Source organism: Corythoichthys intestinalis, chromosome 21 (assembly GCF_030265065.1).
Source record: "Corythoichthys intestinalis isolate RoL2023-P3 chromosome 21, ASM3026506v1, whole genome shotgun sequence".
NCBI classification, from domain to species: Eukaryota; Metazoa; Chordata; class Actinopteri; order Syngnathiformes; family Syngnathidae; genus Corythoichthys; species Corythoichthys intestinalis.
The window spans coordinates 34,591,547-34,613,548 of record NC_080415.1 but is presented as its reverse complement, the minus strand read 5'-3'; the positions used below and the strand labels follow the sequence as shown (position 1 = coordinate 34,613,548).

At 39.8% G+C, this 22,002-nt stretch overlaps 3 protein-coding genes across 6 annotated transcripts in view; all 3 read right to left on the bottom strand.

Moving 5' to 3' along the window:
- Positions 1-12,917, bottom strand: part of LOC130909975 (brain-specific angiogenesis inhibitor 1-associated protein 2-like) — a 33,574-nt gene extending 20,657 nt beyond the window's left edge. The window contains exons 1-3 of one of the 2 annotated variants that reach the window (XM_057826949.1): positions 12,400-12,917; positions 4,671-4,746; positions 135-221 (exon numbers count right to left, since the gene is read on the bottom strand). In XM_057826949.1, the coding sequence (XP_057682932.1) occupies positions 135-221; positions 4,671-4,746; positions 12,400-12,474 (238 nt within the window). In that variant the 5' untranslated portion in view covers positions 12,475-12,917. The remainder of the gene's footprint in view (positions 1-134; positions 222-4,670; positions 4,747-12,399) is intronic. The other variant, XM_057826951.1, reaches the window with a different exon arrangement.
- A 1,865-nt stretch (positions 12,918-14,782) lies between these two features.
- Positions 14,783-19,464, bottom strand: LOC130909544 (charged multivesicular body protein 6-like). Of its 2 annotated transcripts, none has more exons than XM_057826167.1 (8): positions 19,220-19,464; positions 18,711-18,820; positions 17,373-17,460; positions 17,214-17,300; positions 17,041-17,106; positions 16,755-16,835; positions 16,602-16,677; positions 14,783-16,404 (listed from the first exon to the last, which is right to left on the bottom strand). In XM_057826167.1, the coding sequence occupies exons 1-8, from the start codon at positions 19,280-19,282 to the stop codon at positions 16,361-16,363; spliced, it is 615 nt and encodes a 204-aa protein (XP_057682150.1). In that variant the 5' UTR covers positions 19,283-19,464; the 3' UTR covers positions 14,783-16,360. The 2 variants fall into 2 exon arrangements, with proteins under 2 accessions (XP_057682150.1, XP_057682151.1); XM_057826168.1 differs by having other exon boundaries at positions 14,788-16,404; positions 16,602-16,674; positions 19,220-19,462.
- A 1,810-nt stretch (positions 19,465-21,274) lies between these two features.
- abca5 (ATP-binding cassette, sub-family A (ABC1), member 5) overlaps positions 21,275-22,002 on the bottom strand; it is a 41,921-nt gene continuing 41,193 nt past the window's right edge. For both annotated transcript variants that reach the window (XM_057826135.1, XM_057826136.1), the window contains 2 exons: positions 21,924-21,979; positions 21,275-21,774 (listed from right to left, as the gene is read on the bottom strand). In XM_057826135.1, coding sequence (XP_057682118.1) covers positions 21,634-21,774; positions 21,924-21,979 — 197 coding nt within the window. In that variant the 3' untranslated portion in view covers positions 21,275-21,633. The remainder of the gene's footprint in view (positions 21,775-21,923; positions 21,980-22,002) is intronic.

The window sequence follows — 22,002 nt, the reverse complement described above, 5'->3', positions numbered from 1 at the left end:
AAACGAAGATAATATTAAATAAATGGGTTTTGGTTCCTTGTCTTAATTTGGGTCCCTAATACCAAAGCCTCACGTTATTGTGCGTCAGACGATCTGATTTATAAGCGCCAGTCTACTCTGCCGCGAGGACTCACCGAGCTCCTTGGCGCCTTGGCCGTCGCCGGCCGCGTCACCCAGCCGCACCAGAGCGTCGAAGTAGCCCTTGGCCGCGGACGTGACACCTGCAAACACGCAACAAGGAGAGGGAAAACAAAGCCCTTTCAGCGTCCACAGCTTTTACATCCGCGCTTTATTTTGGGGGGGGCCAGATTAGGATAAAAGCGCTTCTCTGAAACTCCAACCATTGTTTTCCAAAATAAAAGCAGATGTTCGCAAATGTCTCATTTTGTTTATCAAGCGAAGTAACATTTAATAACCGGTATTGACATTTAAATGTAACAAAAAAATCAAATGCATCTACTATAGCAAAGTTGAGGCTGTCTCTTTAAGCCTCGGGGCCCTTTCGATAACATATCACTTCGGACCATTGATGAATACCAGAAGAGCGAAAAGGCGGCAAAAGACAACATGCCATCTCGAACACATTCGCTTTGGGGAGGTGCGAAGAGTAGAGGACAGTAAAGGGTACCGTTCATCAGGTTGGAGGACAGCGTGGGAGTGTCCAGCAATGAAGCCAAGCCAACAGCAGACGTCTAGAACAACATTCTCACTATTTAACAATTAGAGGCGATATCTCTAAGCAAGGGCATATGTTTGCATAGGGACGATACGGACTTAACACTACCAACTCTTCAGGATGCTCAAATTGTCCCCATCAACCTTTAAGCAACCTTATATGCATTGTACAGTGCCCTTCATTATTATTGGCACCCCTGAAAAAGATGTGTTTTTTAGCTTCTAAGAATTTTTTTTTAAAAATTCAAATAATATGGGACCTTAATGAATAAAATAGAAAAATCCAACCTTCAATACAAGTGCATTCATTCAGTGGGGGAAAAATCCCACATAAAGAAAAAAATATTTGACATCAAATAATGTGTGTCACAATTATTAGCACCCCTGGTGTTAATACTTTGTACAACCCCCTTTTGCCAACAAAACAAGGTCTGGGGACTGAGATGGCCATGGGAGGAGCTTGATTTTGTGTCTGGGGAACCATTTCTGTGTAGATTTGGACATATGTTTGGGGTCATTGTCTTGCTGAAAGACCCAGTGATGACCCATCTTCAGCTTTTGGGCAGAGGGCAACAGATTTTGATTTCAAATGTCCAGGTATTTCAAAGCATTCATGATGCCATGCACCCTAACAAGGTTCCCAGGGCCTTTGGAAGCAAAACAGCCCAACAGGATCCCTGACCCACCCCCATACTTCACAGTGGGTATGAGGTGCTTTTCAGCATGCGCATCTTTCGTGGCACGCTAGACCCACTTAGAGTGTTTTTTGCCAAAAATCTCAATCTTGGTCTCATCTGACCAAAGCACACGGTCCCAGTTGAAGCCTGGGACCATGTGCTTTGGTCAGATGAGACCAAGATTGAGCTTTTTGGCACAGTCCCAGGCTTCTGTTTCATTTAGTTTTATTGATTTGGGTGGACACACTGCCCTCTAGAGGTAAAGGTAAATATTAAAAATTATTTCACATGGCTGAATCCAGCTGCTCCCTGTTAAGACCAATATAAGCTAAGTTTTTGTTTGAGCTAATATGTTTGTTAATGCATTTGTTATTTAGTTTAGAAATATATTTAGCATTTTTTTGTGGGAACATGTGTTTGAATGATTTGTGAAGTGCTTTGCTAAAAGTTTAGCATTTTATAGCATTTAAGCTAGCAGAATTTTGCTATGCAAGTTAGCCAATTGTTCTTTTGTTGTAATTATATCCTCATTTTTTATTACAGTTTGAGGCTCAGCTCAGGTATTTGAATTTTTTTATGTTCCTCATCAAATTACTCGATTATTCGAACTAACTCGTTCATCGATTAATCGACTACCAAAATAATCGATGACAAACAAATGTTAATTTGCTGCAGCCTTCCCAATTCAAACAAATGGGACGTCTATTAGTGACAAACACATTTAAATTTATTATAATTATTCATTATTCAATCCTTCTTTAAAGTTCTGTAAGTCAAGACGACAGACTCAACACGAAGCGAGAAAAACACGAGCTGTCGAGCAAAGCGATTAAGAAAAGAAGATTAACTTATTATGTTTGGTTTAAGAGCAGACTCTTTCTTCACCGGAAAATGAAAGTTGCTTTCCAGCGGCTTTCGTTAAAACTGGTGCAAAGAAGCCTCATGTGTTGTTTTGGTCAGCCTCTTTCATTGTGCGGGACAATAAGTGCACCCCATGCTATGGAATTATCGAACGTAATTGTATTTACATTCCGTATTATCCACGATAATTTACCTATCAATAATCCTTCTCATCAAAAATGAACCATCTTTTATGGTTGGAAAAAGCTAAATTAAAGAGCATTCCAAAAGTGGGCCGTCTCCCACAATGGCCGCTTAACATCTCATCCTGGATTCGACGCTCCCATTTCCAATTCTCATGGCGCCCTCTGTTCTACTTGCCGCCGTTAACTCTTTGGCTGCCGTTGACGGCGATAGACAAAAAAAAAAACGTATGAATGAACTAGGGCTGTCAAACGATTCAAATTTTTAACAGAGTTAATTACAGCTTAAAAATTAATTAATCATAATTAATCGCAATTCAAACCATCTATAAAATATGCCATAATTTTCTGTAAATTATTGTTGGAATGGAAAGACACAAGGATATATACATTTAACATACTGTACATAAGTACTGTATTTGTTTATTATAACAAATCAACAAGATGGCATTAACAATATTAACATTCTTAAAGCGATCCATGGATAGAAAGACTTGTAATTCTTAAAAGATAAATGTTAGTAAAAGTTATAGAAATGTTTATATTAAAACCCCTCTTAATGTTTTCGTTTTAATAAAATTTGTAAAATTTTCAATCAAAAAATAAACTAGTAGCTCGCCATTGTTGATGTCAATAATTGATTACACCATGCTCACTCATTGTGCTGAAACTCATAAACTCATTTGGACCCGAGCCAGCAGAGGGCGCCAAACACCAAAAAACAAGTAACAAGCGGACATTCCACTGCTGTCATTTTAATCTGTTTGAGCGAGGCATGTGCGTTAATTGTGTCAAATATTTTAATGTGATTAATTTAAGAAATTAATTACCGCCCGTTAACGCGATAATTTGACAGCCCGGGAATAAACTCACCTCAGTTTCACTGTGATCTGAAATGAGTTTTGGTTGCTATAATGGAGCCACGCAAGGGCGTAGGTTTGCATAGGGACGGTAGGGACAAAACACTACGGACTTTTCAGAATGCTCAAATTGTCCCCAACGACATTTAAGCAACTTTATTTGCCTTCTATAATGAGTTCAGTTATAAAGGTAATTTGGATCGTCTTCCCCTATGTTGTAAGGATGGAATAGAACCTCATTACTAGGTGAATTATTTTCATTATGTTCAGAGACTTTCATGTATCCCTTTCCCCTTGCAGAATGTGCTGGTACATTTCCCCTCCCTCAAATGAACATTTTATTGGCTGATGACTTGACCGCCCCCTCCCCCCGGCACACAGGCACTCACGCAACCCTGACAGACTCATGTCGACAACATGCCGCCTCCTCCGCCCCCTTCGAAGACGATGGATACTGTATTAGAAGTTTTTTCTGTCTGCCAGCAGCAGCCACTGTAAGTAATGTAAAAAGACGTTAATGTTGTGGAGGTGGGGGTAACACCACTAATTTTGCTACTCGAAATCATACATGAGAATCTCATGAGAGTACTTTGGTTCAAGTCTTGGGGTATTCTGCCTCAAATGTAGATCGGTCCTTGGATATATCAGATTTTTCTTCATTAATTTTTTCTCAAATCACTTTGATATTGAGTCCAGGGGTGCTCAGGTGTCCCCCAGAAGTGGACCCATTCTTGAATAGCTCCCCGTTTCTTGAATAAAGGGACTTGCACTTCAAAATGTTTCTTTAGTAGTTTTTGAAAACAATTATTTGAATTGTTGAGGGGTTGTAGAATAAAGAGGAAGAATGTAACGACTAGTGTAAGCAAAAGTAGCGTTTCTTCTTCACAAATCTACTCAAGCAAAAAGTATGGCTTAGTTAAACTCCTCTTAGAAGCACACTGTCATCAAAAAGTAACTTAAGTAAATGTAACAGAATAAATCTAACACGTTAGTACCCACCTCTGGCTGTAAGTACCTTAAAATCAACAAATAAGTGACCCAAAATGAACTTATTGTTAAATATTAACAAAGATAGACATCCAATTCATTTAAACTGGGAGGAATGCTGTGAACGCTCATCTTTCAGTGCCATTGACGGTGCTAGATGTCCAATCCGTTAGGACTGGGAGCTGCCGAGTGAACCAAAGTTGAACCAAGCGACCTGAAAACTCCCCAAAATGAATAGGAAGTGACCCATGGGATAACAAAGCATCCTCACACAATTTCTCCAGAAATTGCTATTCCTAGTTTTTGACACTCTCACACATAAACAGAGACTGCAAAGAAAGACGATGCAGAAGCAAGATGAAAAAGAAGCAGATGTAGAGACGAGGAAGACAAACGACATTCCGAGGTGGTCGGGCGGGCGTACTCACTGGTCAGCGCCTTCTCGTAGCTTTTTCCCATGGCCACAAAGTTCCTCAAGCAGGGGTTGAACTGCTCCATGATGGACTGCGACCAGAAGACGAGCACTGTGGTTAGTCAGAAATAATGCTGGAGCGTAATCGCATGAGCGCGCGCGCGAGCGATCACGGGCTGGCAGGCGGTACCGGGATGCTGTGAGCGTGCCCGACCTTGACCCGTCACCTACCGGGCCCGCTAATTATTATTTTCTTGTTGTTTGGACGCCAGCTGAGCGCCTCCTCAGTCGTGAGACTTCAGAAACAGCTGACGGCAAATGTAGTCCTATCTTGATTTACAACTAGAATCGCTTGTGTGACCATGTTTGTGTTTCAGATCAACTTTCAATGTGAAACTAGCGCCGATACAAAGCTTGGTAACACTTTATAATAACTATCCGTTTTACTAGTTAATAGATCATTAGTAAACTGTTAATAAATGATTGTTGATTTGTGAAGTATTTGTTAAGCATTTACAGAGTGTTCTTAACCTGAAACAGTTTGTGTAGAAACGTTTCAAGTTTTTGCGTGTAACTTTTGGCATTTCTATCTTTTTAGGTTAAGAAATGCCGTTCACTTCAAAAGAAAAGGCATTTTGCAGGCAGTGCTCATGTTGTACATTTATGAAAATCTGCCAAAGAACCAACAAATATTTGTACTTTTCTTGTATATTTAACCAATAAAACTTATGACCTTCAACATAAAGTGTATATAGTAGGGTTGTTCCGATCATGTTTTTTGCCCCCGAACCGATCCCGATCGTTTTAGTTTGAGTATCTGCCGATCCCGATATTTCCCGATCCGATTGCTTTTTTTTTTTTTTTTTTCTCCCGATTCAATTCCAATCATTCCCGATAATTTTTCCCGATCATATACATTTTGGCAATGCATTAAGAAAAAAATGAATAAAACTCGGACGAATATTTACATTCAACATACAGTACATAAGTACTGGATTTGTTTATTATGACAATAAATCCTCAAGATGGCATTTACATTATTAACATTCTTTCTGTGAGAGGGATCCACGGATAGAAAGACTTGTAATTCTTAAAGGATAAATGTGACTTTGTATATTGTGACTAAATATTGCCATCTAGTGTATTTGTTGAGCTTTCAGTAAATGATACTGCAGCCATTTAACTTCTTTAAGTGCAACCATGACTGTGCGTAGGGGCACCAATTGATACATCTTCTCTGAGTTGGGAAAGAACATAGGGTGTTAGGAAAATGATCAACTAATACCTTTCTTTCCCACATTACCTCCCACGTTATTTTTAATTGCCGAGAGAGGTATTGTAAGGCTTTATCCACATAAAAAATGGCTCCAAAGGCTGTCAAAATTCTCTCTACTCATTATACACTGCCTTTTAGCACTATCTATCGGTAAAACGGCGTCGTCTTTATGGATTGAACGCGACAATGCGTGAGTGGGTCGTGCAGCGCATGCCTTAATTATTTAACGTAATAAAAAAAAAAAAAAATTACTGCCATTAACTCAATAAATTTGATAGCCCTCCTTTAAGCCAAAACTACTCTGGATGACTAAGACATTTTGTCTGTAACGTTAAATACAATTAGAAAACGATTTAAATAAAAAAAATATATATATATTTTAAAAAGACATGTCCGATATTATTTTTGCCGACTCCGATACTTTGAAAATGACGTGATCGGACCTGATCGATCAGCATCCCGATCGAGCGTGACATCTTTAGTATATACAGTGCCTTGCAAAAGTATTGGGCCCCCTTGAACCTTGCAACCTTTCGCCACATTTCAGGCTTCAAACAAAGATATAAAATTTTAATTTTTTGTCAAGAATCAACAACAAGTGGGACACAATCGTGAAGTGGAACAACATTTATTGGATAATTTAAACTTTTTTAACAAATAAAAAACTGAAAAGTGGGGCGTGCAATATTATTCGGCCCCCTTGCGTTAATACTTTGTAGCGCCACGTTTTGCTCCAATTACAGCTCCAAGTCGCTTGGGGTATGTTTCTTTCAGTTTTGCACATCAAGAGACTGACATTCTTGCCCATTCTTCCTTGCAAAACAGCTCGAGCTCAGTGAGGTTGGATGGAGAGTGTTTGTGAACAGCAGTCTTCAGCTCTTTCCACAGATTCTCCATTGGATTCAGGTCTGGACTTTCACTTGGCCATTCTAACACCTGGATACGTTTATTTTTGAACCATTCCATTGTAGATTTGGCTTTATGTTTAGGATCATTGTCCTGTTGGAAGATAAATCTCCGTCCCAGTCTCAGGTCTTATGCAGATACCAACAGGTTTTCTTCCAGAATGTTCCTGTATTTGGCTGCATCCATCTTCCCGTCAATTTTAACCATCTTCCCTGTCCCTGCTGAAGAAAAGCAGGCCCAAACCATGATGCTGCTACCACCATGTTTGACAGTGGGGATGGTGTGTTCAGGGTGATGAGCTGTGTTGCTTTTACGCCAAACATATCGTTTTGCATTGTGGCCAAAAAGTTCAATTTTGGTTTCATCTGACCAGAGCACCTTCTTCCACATGTTTGGTGTGTCTCCCAGGTGGCTTGTGGCAAACTTTAAACGAGACTTTTTATGGATATCTTTGAGAAATGGCATTCTTCTTGCCACTCTTCCATAAAGGCCAGATTTGTGCAGTGTACGACTGATTGTTGTCCTATGGACAGACTCTCCCACCTCAGCTGTAGATCTCTGCAGTTCATCCAGAGTGATCATGGGCCTCTTGGCTGCATCTCTGATCAGTTTTCTCCTTGTTTGGAACGACGGCCGGGTCTTGGTAGATTTGCAGTGGACTGATGCTCCTTCCATCTCAATATGATGGCTTGCACAGTGCTCCTTGAGATGTTTAAAGCTTGGGAAATCCAAATCCGGCTTTAAACTTCTCCACAACAGTATCTCGGACCTGCCTGGTGTGTTCCTTGGTTTTCATAATGCTCTCTGCACTTTAAACAGAACCCTGAGACTATCACAGAGCAGGTGCATTCATACGGAGACTTGATTACACACAGGTGGATTCTGTTTATCATCATCGGTCATTTAGGACAACATTGGATCATTCAGAGATCCTCACTGAACTTCTGGAGTGAGTTTGCCGCACTGAAAGTAAAGGGGCCGGATAATATTGCACGCCCCACTTTTCAGTTTTTTATTTGTTAAAAAAGTTTAAATTATCCAATAAATGTTGTTCCACTTCACGATTGGGTCCCACTTGTTGTTGATTCTTGACAAAAAAATTAAATTTCATATCTGAATGTTTGAAGCCTGAAATGTGGCGAAAGGTTGCAAGATTCAAGGGGGCCGAATACTTTTGCAAGGCACTGTATATACATTCATACATATTATATATATATACTGTATATACGTATATATACACAGGTAGTCCCTGGGTTACAATGGACCCATCTTGCGCGATTTCGACTTTACGACGCCTCCGTCTCGTCTTTTTTTTTTTTTTTTCTTTTAAATGTTGACTTTTGTTTTGTAATGCCTGCTTTTATTTTCAAGCAGGAGGTGTAGAACAGGAATTGAACACATGTACAGATGTGTTGGTGGCTTATAGTCAGGTGCGCCTTATAGTCTGAAAATTACTAATAGTAATTAATAATAATTGGAGACATATTGGTGCCTGAAGGTTATGAGTTAGCCAGTAGAGGGCATGCAAAAAACACTACTAATAGTAATTAATAATAATTGGAGACATATTGGTGCTTGAAGGTTATGAGTTAGCCAGTAGAGGGCATACATATTAAGCCTTTAGCCTGTGGTGTGCTGGTGCTTGTTCACAAATGAATAATAATACATTGGATTTTGAGGACACTGTTGAGGTGGTTGCAGCTTAACATTGCTTTCGTAGAAATTGACGGATATTAAGTTTTCATTCAGCCAAAACTCAGCATGTTTAATTTCCCCGACATGCGGAATCATCCATCTCTCATGCTGTCTTCACAGGCAATCCCACAAATCAAAGTAATCAAAAGCAAACAAAAATGACGTACCATAAGTAGCACTCTAGACCACTAAGTCCCAACCTGCCATCTTGTGGCGAAAAGACAATATGTCAACAACAAATACACAATAGGAACATCATTTCCGCATCAACTGAGGACACATTTATGAATACAAAACATTTCTCACAACATTTCTCTCAACAGACACTCACTCTTAAGCATTGCATTATTCTTTCACTCCACGCTAGATGGTGTTACGTTACCATCTTAGCTACAGCAGCCCTGGGGCAGTTTGACAGAAGCGAGGCAGCCAATTTGCGCCATCTGACCACAATCAGCCACTCGTTCTCACACTACTTTCACACAGTCAACTAGGGTGAAGTATCTTGCTCAAGGATATAACAACAATGTGCATGAGTAGGAGCTGGATTTTAACCTTCGATCCTTTAATCAATGGACGAATGACAACAAACACCTACGCCACCATCTAACACTTGATGTAACCCCCCAAATAAAAAGTGATAACTCCACTCAAATCAATTCATAACCTCGATTTATTGCTAAGAGTTTGTTGTAGTTCTAGTTACTGTTGGAAAAATATTTCCAGAGGTGTTTCTGGCTCCTCCTCAGTCTGACAAGAACCAGAAGCAAAGTAGGACAACCGGATCCATGCGCTTCAAACTGCCGTTATGCAAGGAGGTAGGGGGGCTCGTGTTGGGGGACGTGATGTCATGTGTGTGTGCGCAGTGAGTCAGCGCTTACATAAAGAGCAGCAGGTTGGCGTCAAGTCGGGCTGAAAATTGCTGCACAGCCTGGTGATGCCGTGGCAAAGCGGGCTCAATCTTGATTCATTGGCAGGGGCTTTGTTTCATGTTCATCTTTCCCGAAGCCAAGTCATCATCCAAGGGTGCTCAGCAGTGCTTTTCTAATGTGTGATGTAGCGGGGGGGCTGCGGCATGCTGGGATCCCCGCCACTGAGCACAGATGCTGTTTGGCTTATTTCAAACAACAACAACAACACACTGAACGTCCTAGCTCACTATTCTTATCACCACTACTGAGAGGATAACCCTGCGCTAGGTTCGCCACCATTAATTTGACAGATAATTGCTTATTTACCGTTTTGATAGTCGGTTAATGGTTTAGAGCAGTTTCCCAACCTTGAGACACATAGTAAGAAATAAAAATCCTATGGGACATATGTAGAATTATATTTCCATTTATTCACAATAATCATATGTGGAAGATGTCACATTGCTTTGCTTCCATATTCACACATATCCTTTGTCCTCTTACCAGTGTATGTAATCTGATCAGGGCTGGGGGTTGCACATTCCAAGCAATTGTAGAGAGGAAGTTAACCCTTCCCCCAAATTAGAAGTAAGTAAAAAGGGTATGCTCTTGGAGGGGGGACACACTCTGTGTCCCGGTACCGGAATGTCATGTCTTTTCTGTTTGTCTGTCTTTAAGTGCAACTTAAACGGTACTCTTACTCCACTTCTTTTTTATTCCTGAATTCTGTGTCATCATCTCCAGTTCGTTATGAGAATAAAACAACTTGCAAAATGGAAAAATCGACTCTTTTCCTTCACTACACCATTTATAAAAATGATACTCAAGCCATCCTTCATCTATTGAAAGAGTATCTACCGTAGTTATTATGCCTATTACTATATCTCAGTGGTATAGATTGATGATGAAAAATATGTTGTTGTTGTAATTATTTACATTTTCATCCAAATTGGTTGTATAATATACATAAGTTCGGACTCACTGGTTTAGAGACACTGCTAAGGCTATAATCGATTAAACAACACTATGTAACTTTTCAGTTTTGGCTTTTAGCGACGCCGGTGGACAAAAGCAGTAGTGTTTCACATGAGGACCAGCATGCACACGCAGTGTCGTAAAATCATAAATCAATCCAAAAAAAAAAGTTAAAAAAATAAACAATAAAAAAAATAAAAATCAGTTAAAATCATGTCCATATTTTAACTTTTGGGGTAGGGTTAAATCCAAGCTTTGTTTTAACTACTTTAGTCATGTTGAAAAGTTCAAAGTTCAAAATAAAAACAAGCCTAGTGGAACAGGTCTGCAATAAAATCATGTTCAAAATAAAAACATGGAGTCTGTCAGTAGTTTTTGTGCATTTCTAAAAAATGAATGCTTGGAAAAAATCTGAACGGAAATTTGTTGAAAAAGTAACAGGTTCAAACCCTTGATGGCTAAATTTACATTTAACACATTAAACTACACTGGCGTAATACATAAGTACACTGTAAAAACTGATGAGGGTTAAAGCAACACTTGTTAACTTTCAGTTTTGGTCGATTTTAGCGATGCCGGTGGACAAAAGCGGTACTGTTTGCCTTAAGGAAGACAGTGTTTCCCATGAGAACCAGCAAACACCCGCACTGTGTTGCAAAATCATCAAATCTATCAAAAATCAATTTCCTGGTCGCCTGCAGATGGATTAACGACATATTTGTTTCCAGCGGCTGTGTGAAGGATGAATAGTAACAAGATAATAAATCCAGTTGTGGCTAAACAATAGCATATGACAATTAGCAAACGTGTGGCTTAGTGTGGCTAACCCACACCCCGGACCCAAACTCCGATCCAAATTTCCCATTTCTAATGGCATTTACTTTGTTTAATGCCACCGACAGGCGCCTTTGTCCATTCTTTTGATGCCGATGTACTTGTATTCCATTGACGCCTATGTAAGTCGATGCCATTGACGGCCATGGACGTCCAAATTTTCTCCTATTCATTTTTAATGGCAAAAAAAAAAAAAAAAAACGTCTCCAAAACAACAGGAAATGACCAGATATCAATAGGACGTGCCCCCAAACTTCCCCGATTCCATTGACGCTTATGGAGAGTGCTGTCATTGACGGTCATGGACGTCCAAATTTCCCATTTATTTCTAATGGCATTTGTTTTGTTTAATGCCATTGACGGGCATGTTTGTCTATTCTATTGATGGCCCTGGACTGGGCTGATATCAATATCCCCACACAGCAAAGCCCCAGAGTAATTTCTCCAGAAATTGTAGTTTCTAGTTTCTATAGCCCTTTTCAAAAACCCGAAAGGTCCTCATAGTGCTTTACGACAATGACAAACATAGTTTATGATAAATACAAGGCAGAAAAGTACGATATAATGACATTAACAAAAAAAAAACGAAAACAAAACGCATCACGATAAAAGTCAAAAACAGCAAATATTAAAACATTAAAACCAGTTTCATTTTGAAAAAACATTTCTGGAGATGTGACATCAATCGATTTAACATTTTAAGATTTTCCTCAACTCATTGGCTGCCATTGACGGTGATGGATGTCCTAGATTGGACGTCCGTGGCAACGTAAATTGATAGATGTGACATTAAGTCCAGAAATTGATTTCAATAAAGACATGTTAAACGCGTAAAATGACGGTGATAGACGTCCTAGTTCAAATAGATGGGACATCTATAACCGTCAATGGTCATTTTTTTCTTCTTCCCCTAGTTAACAGGTCCAAATTTGCGCTTTCAATTCCCTGAAATATTGTATAGTACATGATAGTCTAAGGATGGAACCGGTAGCAAAAGTTAGACAAGAACTCCATCAGCCAGCCAGATCATATATGATTCGAATCAAGAGTTCACACTAGTGCAAAACGGGACCAAAGAGTCTCAAATCAAGTCGCTTTAAACAAGCAATTAACAGAGAATAAAGCAAAACTGCTGACGTGCCCGTTACCTTGTAGACGTTTTCTGTAATTCGGTGGACTTCGTCGGTTCTCGACATGTTTGCTGCGGGAAGCTCGGAGCTCATGAGGTTGGCTTTCCTGGCTTCCTTCCTTCTATCGTGGCTGATCGTGGTTCCAGTCTTGGTCGTGTCGCGGCGGGCGGGCGCGTGGTCTTTTATAGGGAAGTCCCGCCGACTCCGCACCGGTGAACCCACGCGTGCTCGTGCCGGAGGAGGCGGGGGGCGGAGCTAATGCTCACGTAAGAGTCGGCGGCCGATTCATCAGGGGAGGAAATTGTTTTCAGGCGCTGGCCACGCCTCCGGCACTGCGTCACTTCTGCCATTGACACAGAATCTCCACGAATGCAACATGACGTTCAACTGAGTTGAAGATGGCGTTGACGTGAGATCCCGCAGCGACGCCCGGCAAACCGGCGATACAGACTCGAAGGTCAGCTCAAGGACGCGAGGAGGCAGGCAGGTGCACCTCCGCGTCCACGCGCGTGATTCATGCGCATCGGCGTCGGTGGCGCGCGTGCGCCGCCTACTCCCACGCCTGCAAGCGTGGAGTCGTTCATCAGTAGCATCCAAAGACAAAACAAACCCCTGCCACCTTGTGGACAAAATTAATACTATGTCCTCTGTAGTGCCAGTTTGGTTTAGCAAATTGAACTCTTTCACCCCCATTGACAATAGTGATACCTCGTTTTTCGCGGTTCATAGGGCCCAGAACGCGCTGCGATAAGTGAAAAAAAAAAACTTTTTGTGTGTTCAATGTATTAATGGAGATTTAGCATTGGAAAGATATATGACATGTTTTTTCACTTTTTTCCCCCCAAAGTATAATTGAAAAAAAAACCCCAAAATGTATGTAAATTAGGGCTGTCAAAATTAACGCGTTAACGAATTACGAAATTAAGAGCTTTCATTGTGGGCTAAAGAAATGGGATGTTTATTTTGTATAGATATATATTTGAATGAAAAATACATTCATAAAGTCGATACTGGTTTTCTTTTTTTTTTTGTGAAAACAAAAACAATAAGACAACATACTGTATATTCTATATTTATACAGTAGTTAAAATGTCATTTTTAGTTTAAACAAAAAAATGAAAACATTTACCGTTTTTTTTCTATTTAAAATATAACATGAATACAAGTAAAAAAAAACCACTATGTATATAATTTTATATATATATATTTAAAATGTTTTTTAATGAAATGAAATAATTTAGTGTTTACAGTTCTTTCCCTTCAATTTTGAATATTCTAATGAGTTAAAAAAATAAAAAAATAAGAGCATATTTCCTTTTTAGCCTTTTTTATTTGTAAACAAATATTAGGGCTTTCAAAATTATCACATTAACGGGCGGTAATTAATTTTTTTAATTAATCACGTTAAAATATTTGACGCAATTAACGCACATGCCCCGCTCAGACAGTATAGTGAAATGTCCACTTGTTGTGTTTTGTGGAGTTTTGCTGCTCTCTGCTGGCGCTTGAGTGCGACTGATTTTATAGGCTTCAGCACCCATGAGCATTGTGTAAGTAATTATTGACATCAACAATGGTGGGCTACTAGTTTATTTTTTGATTGAAAAAATTACAAATTTTTTAAAAACGAAAACATGAAGAGGGGTTTTAATATAAAATTTGACTAACATTATCTTTTAAGAACTACAAGTCTTTCTATCCATGGATCGCTTTAACAGAATGTTAATAATGTTAATGCCATCTTGTTTATTGTTATAATAAACAAATAGTCCTTCTGTACCGCATGTTGAATATATATATATCCATCTTGTGTCATAGCTTTCCATTCCAACAATTTACAGAAAAATATGGCATATTTTATAGATGGTTTGAATTGCGATTAAGTTTTAAGCTGTAATTAACTCGATTAAACATTTTAATCATTTGACAGCACTAACATATATATTTTAATAAATGGTTTTTAACTCATTCACTCCCAGCCATTTTCACCGAGCAAGGCCCTTCGCTCCTGGCAGTTTTACTGGATTTTGACTGATTTTGCAAGGCCCACAGAAAATTCTGTTCTATTGCTATATAAACATAGAACCCACCAAAAGAAAGATTAGACTCGCTTCTTTCAGCAGGAAAAAAAAAGTAAGTTCAGATCTTTTTCCATTCTTTAGAAATCAGCATTAGAAAATAGCATAGCTTGAGCAATTTTCCAATTTCTGATGAAAAATCAGAAATTGAGCTTTCTGTGAACGTATACTTTTCAAACACAACTTTGACTTTAACACAGCTATTTTTTGCTTTAGTTACATCCCAAACATCTGAATAATGTTTTCCTTTTAAAAAATAACACAAACAACAAGACAAATAGAGCTTCTGATAGCAAAGTAACAATTTATTTACACATAACTGAGATGACGCTGTTGTGGCCGCGGCAGCCAGGTTAACTTTCCCTCATCGCCGCCTGTCTCATAAAGATTTTTTTTTTTAGTCTCTGCGGGGTCAACTCAACGACATCTTCCGCCAATGCCCCGGCCGTTCGTTGCCATCGAATCGGGTTGCGGGTCTTACCAAATCCGCTATTGCCCTCCAATGGCCAGTTTATTGCTTTAAAATGGATTTTCAACTTTGTGATTTGGAGCTCAGTTGAATCGGAACTCAAAGATGTACGTAAAAGATGTATAAATACGTCTTTGGGACACAGAAACAATTAAAAATAGAACACATTTATACGTTTTTGGGAGCAAATGAATGAAGCACTACAAATGTAATAATTATAATAAGTTGTAAACATGTTACTGTCCCACCGAATTATTTTTAACAGGAATAAAGCAGAAATGTACTTAGCTTTGTTGAGTGAGTCCTCTCAAATCCACTCATGCAGCTCACTTACAATGAGTTGCCACAGCAACTGTTTAACAAGTTAAATGATGATTGGCGCATTCGGCGCTTTGAAGCTCGGTTCTCTGGCAACATCAAAGTCTGTCAATTTTTGTTAACTTTGAGAAGCAACTCCAGTGAACTCACTGCCTGACCAACAACACCGTGTGATGCTCAGCTCAGATATTTTAATTTTTTTATGTTCTTTATCAGATTATTCGAACTAAATAGTTCATCAATTAATTTAATTTTATTGATTTGGGTGGATACACAGCCCTCAAGTCTACCACATTTCACATGGCTGAATCCATCTGCTCCCTGTTAAGACCAACATAAGCATTTGTTTGAGCTAATGAGTTTTTTTAATGCATTCCTAATTCAGTTTAAAGGTACATTTAGCCATTTTTGTGGGAATATGCGTCTGAGCCATTTGTTTAGAGCATTGTAAAAAAGTGTTAGCATTTTATAGCATTTAAGCTAGCAGACTTTTACTATGTAAGTTAGCCAATTGTTCTTTTGTTGTACGTGTATATATATATATATATATATATATATATTAGCATTTTATAGCATTTAAGCCAGCAGACGTTTACTATGTAAGTTAGCCAATTGTTCTTTTGTTGTACGTATATATATGTATTAGCATTTTATAGCATTTAAGCTAACAGACTTTTACTATGTAAGTTTTTTTACTTTGTAAGATTTGTGTTTGAGCACATTTTTGCAAACCTTTGAGTAGATCAAGTACAATTTGTGTCGTGTGTGTGTTAGGAGGAAAAGATGAGCGAGAAGACTTTTTTTTGGTAGTGTATTCTGCATTCACCATAGTTCATTACAATTATAATACATAAGGGGCCTGGTTTTAAGGCCTCTGTGGCTTTTAAATTGATGTCGCACTTGAAAATGTGGAAAATTAAACACCGTAAACGCTAAAAAAAACACCTTCGAAGTCCTTCCGGCAATCCGCTTTTGTTTTAAAAATGGCGGCACTTCCCGTTAATGAGCTTCGAACGGTTCCTGTGCGTGCAGCTGCAAGTTTAGCAGTTCCGGAATGGTCCAGGGCCATTTAGGAGATCCTCTGAAGGTCATTTAAAAGGTTAATGCCCGCTTTTCACACGGCCAGCAGCTCCGCCTTCTTCCTTGGACGTTCTCGCTCTGAAGGAGACACACAGGAGTCACGACTAATTGGTTATGAAATGACTTCTTAGCTACGTGAATCGTCGATAAATAATTTGGAGAATTGTTTAACTTCATTGTGGAACTTTTTGATATCTCAAAATGCAATATTCTGATTCGTGTAATTCGCTGGATGATCCCCGAAGTGTCCATTTGCTGGCGTCAAACAAACACACCTGCTTTCTCCTCGCCGGCTTCGGGAACTTCGGGAAGTTCCTCCGAAGGGACGTCGGGAAGCTGGACGTCGCCCTGCTAGGACGACGCAGGAAAAGTATTCAGAAAATCATAATAATTATGATAATAAAGATGGATGGATGAAGTCGTCGTACCTGAGTGATGGCCTCCAGCTCGGCCAGCACAGCTTCTTCATCTTCTTGCGACAATGAACCTGACAACATCTCGTCGATTTGCTGTGTATACATTCAAATGTTATTTTTTGGGGGTAAAAAATTAGACATCCAATCCATTTAAATTGAAAGGTGCGGGAAGTGATCAAACAATAGTTATTTTGAGATTTAGGGGTACTCAAAGGTTTAATTCCAATTTACAAGGAAATTCAGGTAGGAACTCGTTCGTAACCCGGGGACTACCTGTATAAAATTGAAAATGTCTCACCCTTTGGTATTCGACGGCATCCTGCGTCTCATCCAAGATGCGCTCCACTTCTTCGATGGACATCACCTGAGAAAGAAATTGCGGCTTTACTATCAAAGTACAAGCAGGAAAATGATCAACTTGGTACGCTTTTCAAGCAATTCCATTGGATGAAGATTGACGTCGAGGCCCACCTCGTGCATTTTCTTCAGGCACTGGTTTCCGACTCGGAGACCGTCGATGACTTTCTTCTCGATCTGTGCGAACTCCAGGTCATCAACCTGAAACATCGGTCGGCCAGGGCAGGAGTGTTAAAAGAGATGAGGTGATGGGAGGGCGGATCGGCGACCCACCATGCGTTCCAGGTTGCTGATCTGGTTGTCCGTCTTGTCCAGAAGTTGTTCCTGGTAACGCTTCTTCTTCAGCAGCAGCAGTGCTTTGCTAAAAAGGACAACCGCCACGCATCAGCATAACACTTTTATTTGAGGTCTGTTTTTTTACAGCGTTCCTAAGCTGACATCGACAGAAATTAAATAAACTATCTGGTGCGCACCAGATGTTTTAATAGTTTCTGGTGCGCACAAGATAGTTTTTAGTGCACACCAGACAGTTTCTGATGCGCACCACATATTGTCTGGTGCGCAGCAGATTGTTTCTAGTGCGCACCATATACTATTTGGTGTGCACCAGATGTTTTAATAGTTTCTGGTGCGCACCAGAAACTGTCTGGTATGCACCAGACAGCACTGTTTTAAGTTTCTGGTGAGCACCAATTTCTAATGCACACCAGATAGTACTGTATGTGGTGCACACCACATACTATTTGGTGCGCACCAGGTAGTATAATCATTTCTGGTGCGCACCAGAAGGTTTAATAGTTTCTGGTGCACACCAGATTGTTTCTAGTACGCACCACATACTATCTGGTGCGCACCAGGTGATATAATCATATCTGGTGCGCACCAGGTGGTTTGATAGTTTCTGGTGCGCACCAGATAGTTTTTGGTGCAGACCAGATAGTATGTGGTGCGCACCCCATACTATCGGGTGCACACCAGGTTGTTTTCTAGAGCGCACCACATACTATCTCGTGTGCACCAGATGGTTTAATAGTTCTCTGGTGCGCACCAGAAACTGTCTGGTGTGCACCAGACAGCACTGGTTTAAGTTTCTGGTAAGCAGCAGTTTCTAATGCACATCAGATAGTATGTGGTGCGCACCACAAACTATCTGGTGCGCAACAGAAGGTATAATAATTTCTGGTGTGCACCACATTGGTGTGCACCAGATGGTTCCTAGTGTGCACCACATACTATCTGGTGTGCATCAGATGGTTTAATAGTTTCTGGTGCCCACCAAAAACTGTCTGGCGCGCACCAGACAGCACTGGTTTAAGTTTCTGGTAAGCACCAGTTTCTAGTGCACACCAGATGGTTTAATGGTTTCTGGTGCACACCATACAGTTTCTGGTGCGCAACACATACTATCTGGTGCGCATCAGATGGTTTAACAGTTTCTGGTGTGCACCAGACAGTTTCTCTGGTGTGCACCAGATTGTTTCTGCTAGGCACCACATACAATCATGTGCGCACCCGAGTGTTTAATAGTTTCTGGTGCGCCCCAGACAGTTTAAATTTATTTCTGTCTATGTCCCATTCAGGGTCTCCTTAGCTTTTCTCGGTGCGACTTACTCTTTCCTGCCATTTTTCAGCAGCTGCTTGGCTAAAAGCCGTTCCTTTTCCAGCTGTAGGCCGATCTTCTTCTGGTACAGCCTAAGTTTATCTCGTTGCTGTTTGAGTTGCTGTAAAAACAAAACCAAAGCGTCAAACCACATCTCCCAAAATTGACAGTTGACGACAGATGCAGACATATTCAATCTACATCTAATTCAACTACAGTATAAAGAATAACTTGGTCTATGTCAGGTAAGAACGTTTCGGTTCACAATATTTGGTAGATAAAAAAAATGATACTTCAGATCTGATCATGCCGAACTCGTGTTTTGTTGACATTTTACACGAACACCTTACACTTGGGAAAACAGCTAGCACAAATAACAAATAGCACAGTAAACCCCACAAAAATGTCATAATACACGTCGCCAAATCAAAGTATTACATAACACGTATTATGGTCCAAAAAATAAATCTTAACATGACTGTAGATATGAGTTAGGTTTCCAAAGCGAGTTGAGACTTACCAAAACGGCCTTGTCTTGTTCCGTCACTCGACTCTGCTTCTTTTTTCCAAATAGATTCCCCATCCCGACCAAACATCACAAACCCCAAAATTTGCCTCTAACAATTTAGGTTGAAGCTTTGCTTTGTCGCTGAAAAATTATTTTAAGACACAGACTGCTTGCTAGCTGGCTAACTTTTGCTGGAGAGGGCGTGGAGGGAAACCACACCCACACCCGGAAATACGACGGAATCCGATACAATATAAGGCTAGATGTCTATTGGAAAGCATAAGTAACTGGTGGCCATATTGAGTCGGGGAGAAGTGAGTGACTTTCTCTACTAAAATACTCTCAGCTCGCTGAATTCTTGCCCAATTTACAAACGCTTTGGTTTATAATACGGTTTAAACACGATTCCGGCTAATGTTGGGGGGAAAAGATACATTTTTGGTATGCATTCATCTACTTCATCACTGACTTTATAGAAGAAAAACAAAACAAAACCAATTTTACCCTTTCAGGGACAGCTACTCAAAAGTTGACTATTTTTGTTCATTTAAAGTTTTTTTTTCACGCCTTCTCCACAGTTTACTAAATTGTACACACAATTCAGTAATGTTTATTTCCAGGTTACTAAATTGCACCCACATTTCAGTAATCTGTACCCAGTTTAGTAAACTGTACCCTCAATTAGGTCATCTGTACCCAGTTTAGTAAACTGTACACAGATTACTAAACTGTATATAAATTGTATCCACAATTCAGGAATCTGTACCCAGTTTAGTAAACTGTACCCTCAATTTGGTCAACTGTACCTACAGATTAGTAAACTGTACCCAGTTTAATCTGTACCCACTGTTTACTAAATTGTACCCACAATTCAGTAATCTGTACCCAGTTTAGTAAACTGTACCCCCAATTTAGTCAACTGTACCCACAGATTACTAAACTGTACCCAGAGTTTAGGAAACTGTACCCTCAATTTAGTCAACTGTACCCACAGGTTACTAAACTGTACTCGGATTAGTAATATGTACCCACAGGTTACTAAATTGTACCCACAATTCGGTAATCTGTACCCACATTTTAGTAAACTGTACCCTCAATTTAGTCAACTGTACCCACAGTTTGGTAAACTGTACGCAGGTCAGTAATATGTACCCAGTTTAGTACTCTGTACCCACAGGTTACTAAATTATACCCACAATTCAGTAATCTGTACCCCCAGTTTAGTAAACTTTACCTTTTAGTAAACTGTACCGAGTTAGGTCAACTACAGAGATTACTAAACTGTATTCACAGATTACTAAACTGTACCCAGAGTTTAGTAATATGTACCCCCAGTTTAGTCAACTGTACCCTCAGATTACTAAACTACCCACAGATTACTAAATTGTGGGTACCTATTACCAAACTGTAGGTACAGATTAGTATTATTATTTTTTTTTTTCTACCCTGGCAGCCAGGGGGCTCCGTATAAAAGGGTTAAAAACAGGTTCACAATTAATTTTTTAGCTATTTCACAGTACATGTAGTAATTAGCAAACAACTCTGACGCAAAATGGCTGACAAGTGACGACATTTGCTTCTATTAGCTCACAGCATGAATGTATACAATGGTTGGACAAAATATTGGAAACACCTTAAAAAAAACAACAAAAACTAATTTAAGATGGTGTAGATTCGCCTTTTGCGGCAATTCTTCATTTACAATACGCTCTAACTCTTTTAGAGACGATGACAGTGGAAATCGACGTCTTAATCGAATCTCTAAAACTAACTTTAAATGCTCAATAATGTTGAGGTCTGGGGATTATCAACTTCATTAGAATGTTCCTCATGCCATTCTTTAACAATTATGTTCAATGATTATGATGCCAAATACAAGCAGTTTCTATTATTTTGTCCAACCCCTGTACATATCTACATATCAAAGAATGCACACTACTTTTACCATAACCCTCAACTGTTCTACTGCACTTTTTAAGGTCATTTTTAATCCATCGAGAATTCATTTCAAACCGTATGAATAGAAAAATGTTAAATGGTTCAACATTAATGAATGAGATACATCGATAAAATCCACATTTTAATTCACAAATTTCAGGAAAAATACTTCAAAATTAATACAACAAATGCTTCAGGATCAATAATGTCACGCCCACCCCTGCAATATAAATATTTTTTTTTTGCATCCTGGCTACCGTGCGCTACATTAAAAATGTCAGCATCGGACTGGAACGTCGTCTATGCTGGTGTAAAATGAAAGGGACGGCGAAGCTGATGTCATGTGATGGTGGAGCCCCTCATGCTGCCTTTACTTTAACCTTTACCTTTTGCGCCCACTAAAACTGCTTTTCAAGAAAAGTGTTTAGGCGGTCGGTGCGAAAGGAGCCACAGTTTTGATGCCGCGTGAAAAGTGATGTTTTCGGGCGTCACAGTTGCAGCACGACGCCGTCGTCGCAGTTGTCGCCGTTGGCCGTTTCGTCGGGCAGACGGCGCCACTGGAAGGTTGTGCTGAGCGAGCGCGGTTCGTCCTCTTCGCTGTCCTGCTCCTTGGCAAGCTCTAGGAAGACCTGTAAACCAGAAACGATTGGTCGCCGCAGCGAATGAACGAATGTTCAGTCGTTGCCACCCTCCCACTTCAAATGGATTGGACGTCTATCACCGTCAATGTCTGCCAGTGAGTCAAAAAGAGTTGTTGACGATGCGTGAAGTTTCTCACCTGTTCCAACGTGGACTGCGAAAAGTTGTACTCCTCAAACTTGAACGTTTGCTTCACTGCAAAAATACACCACGTCAAC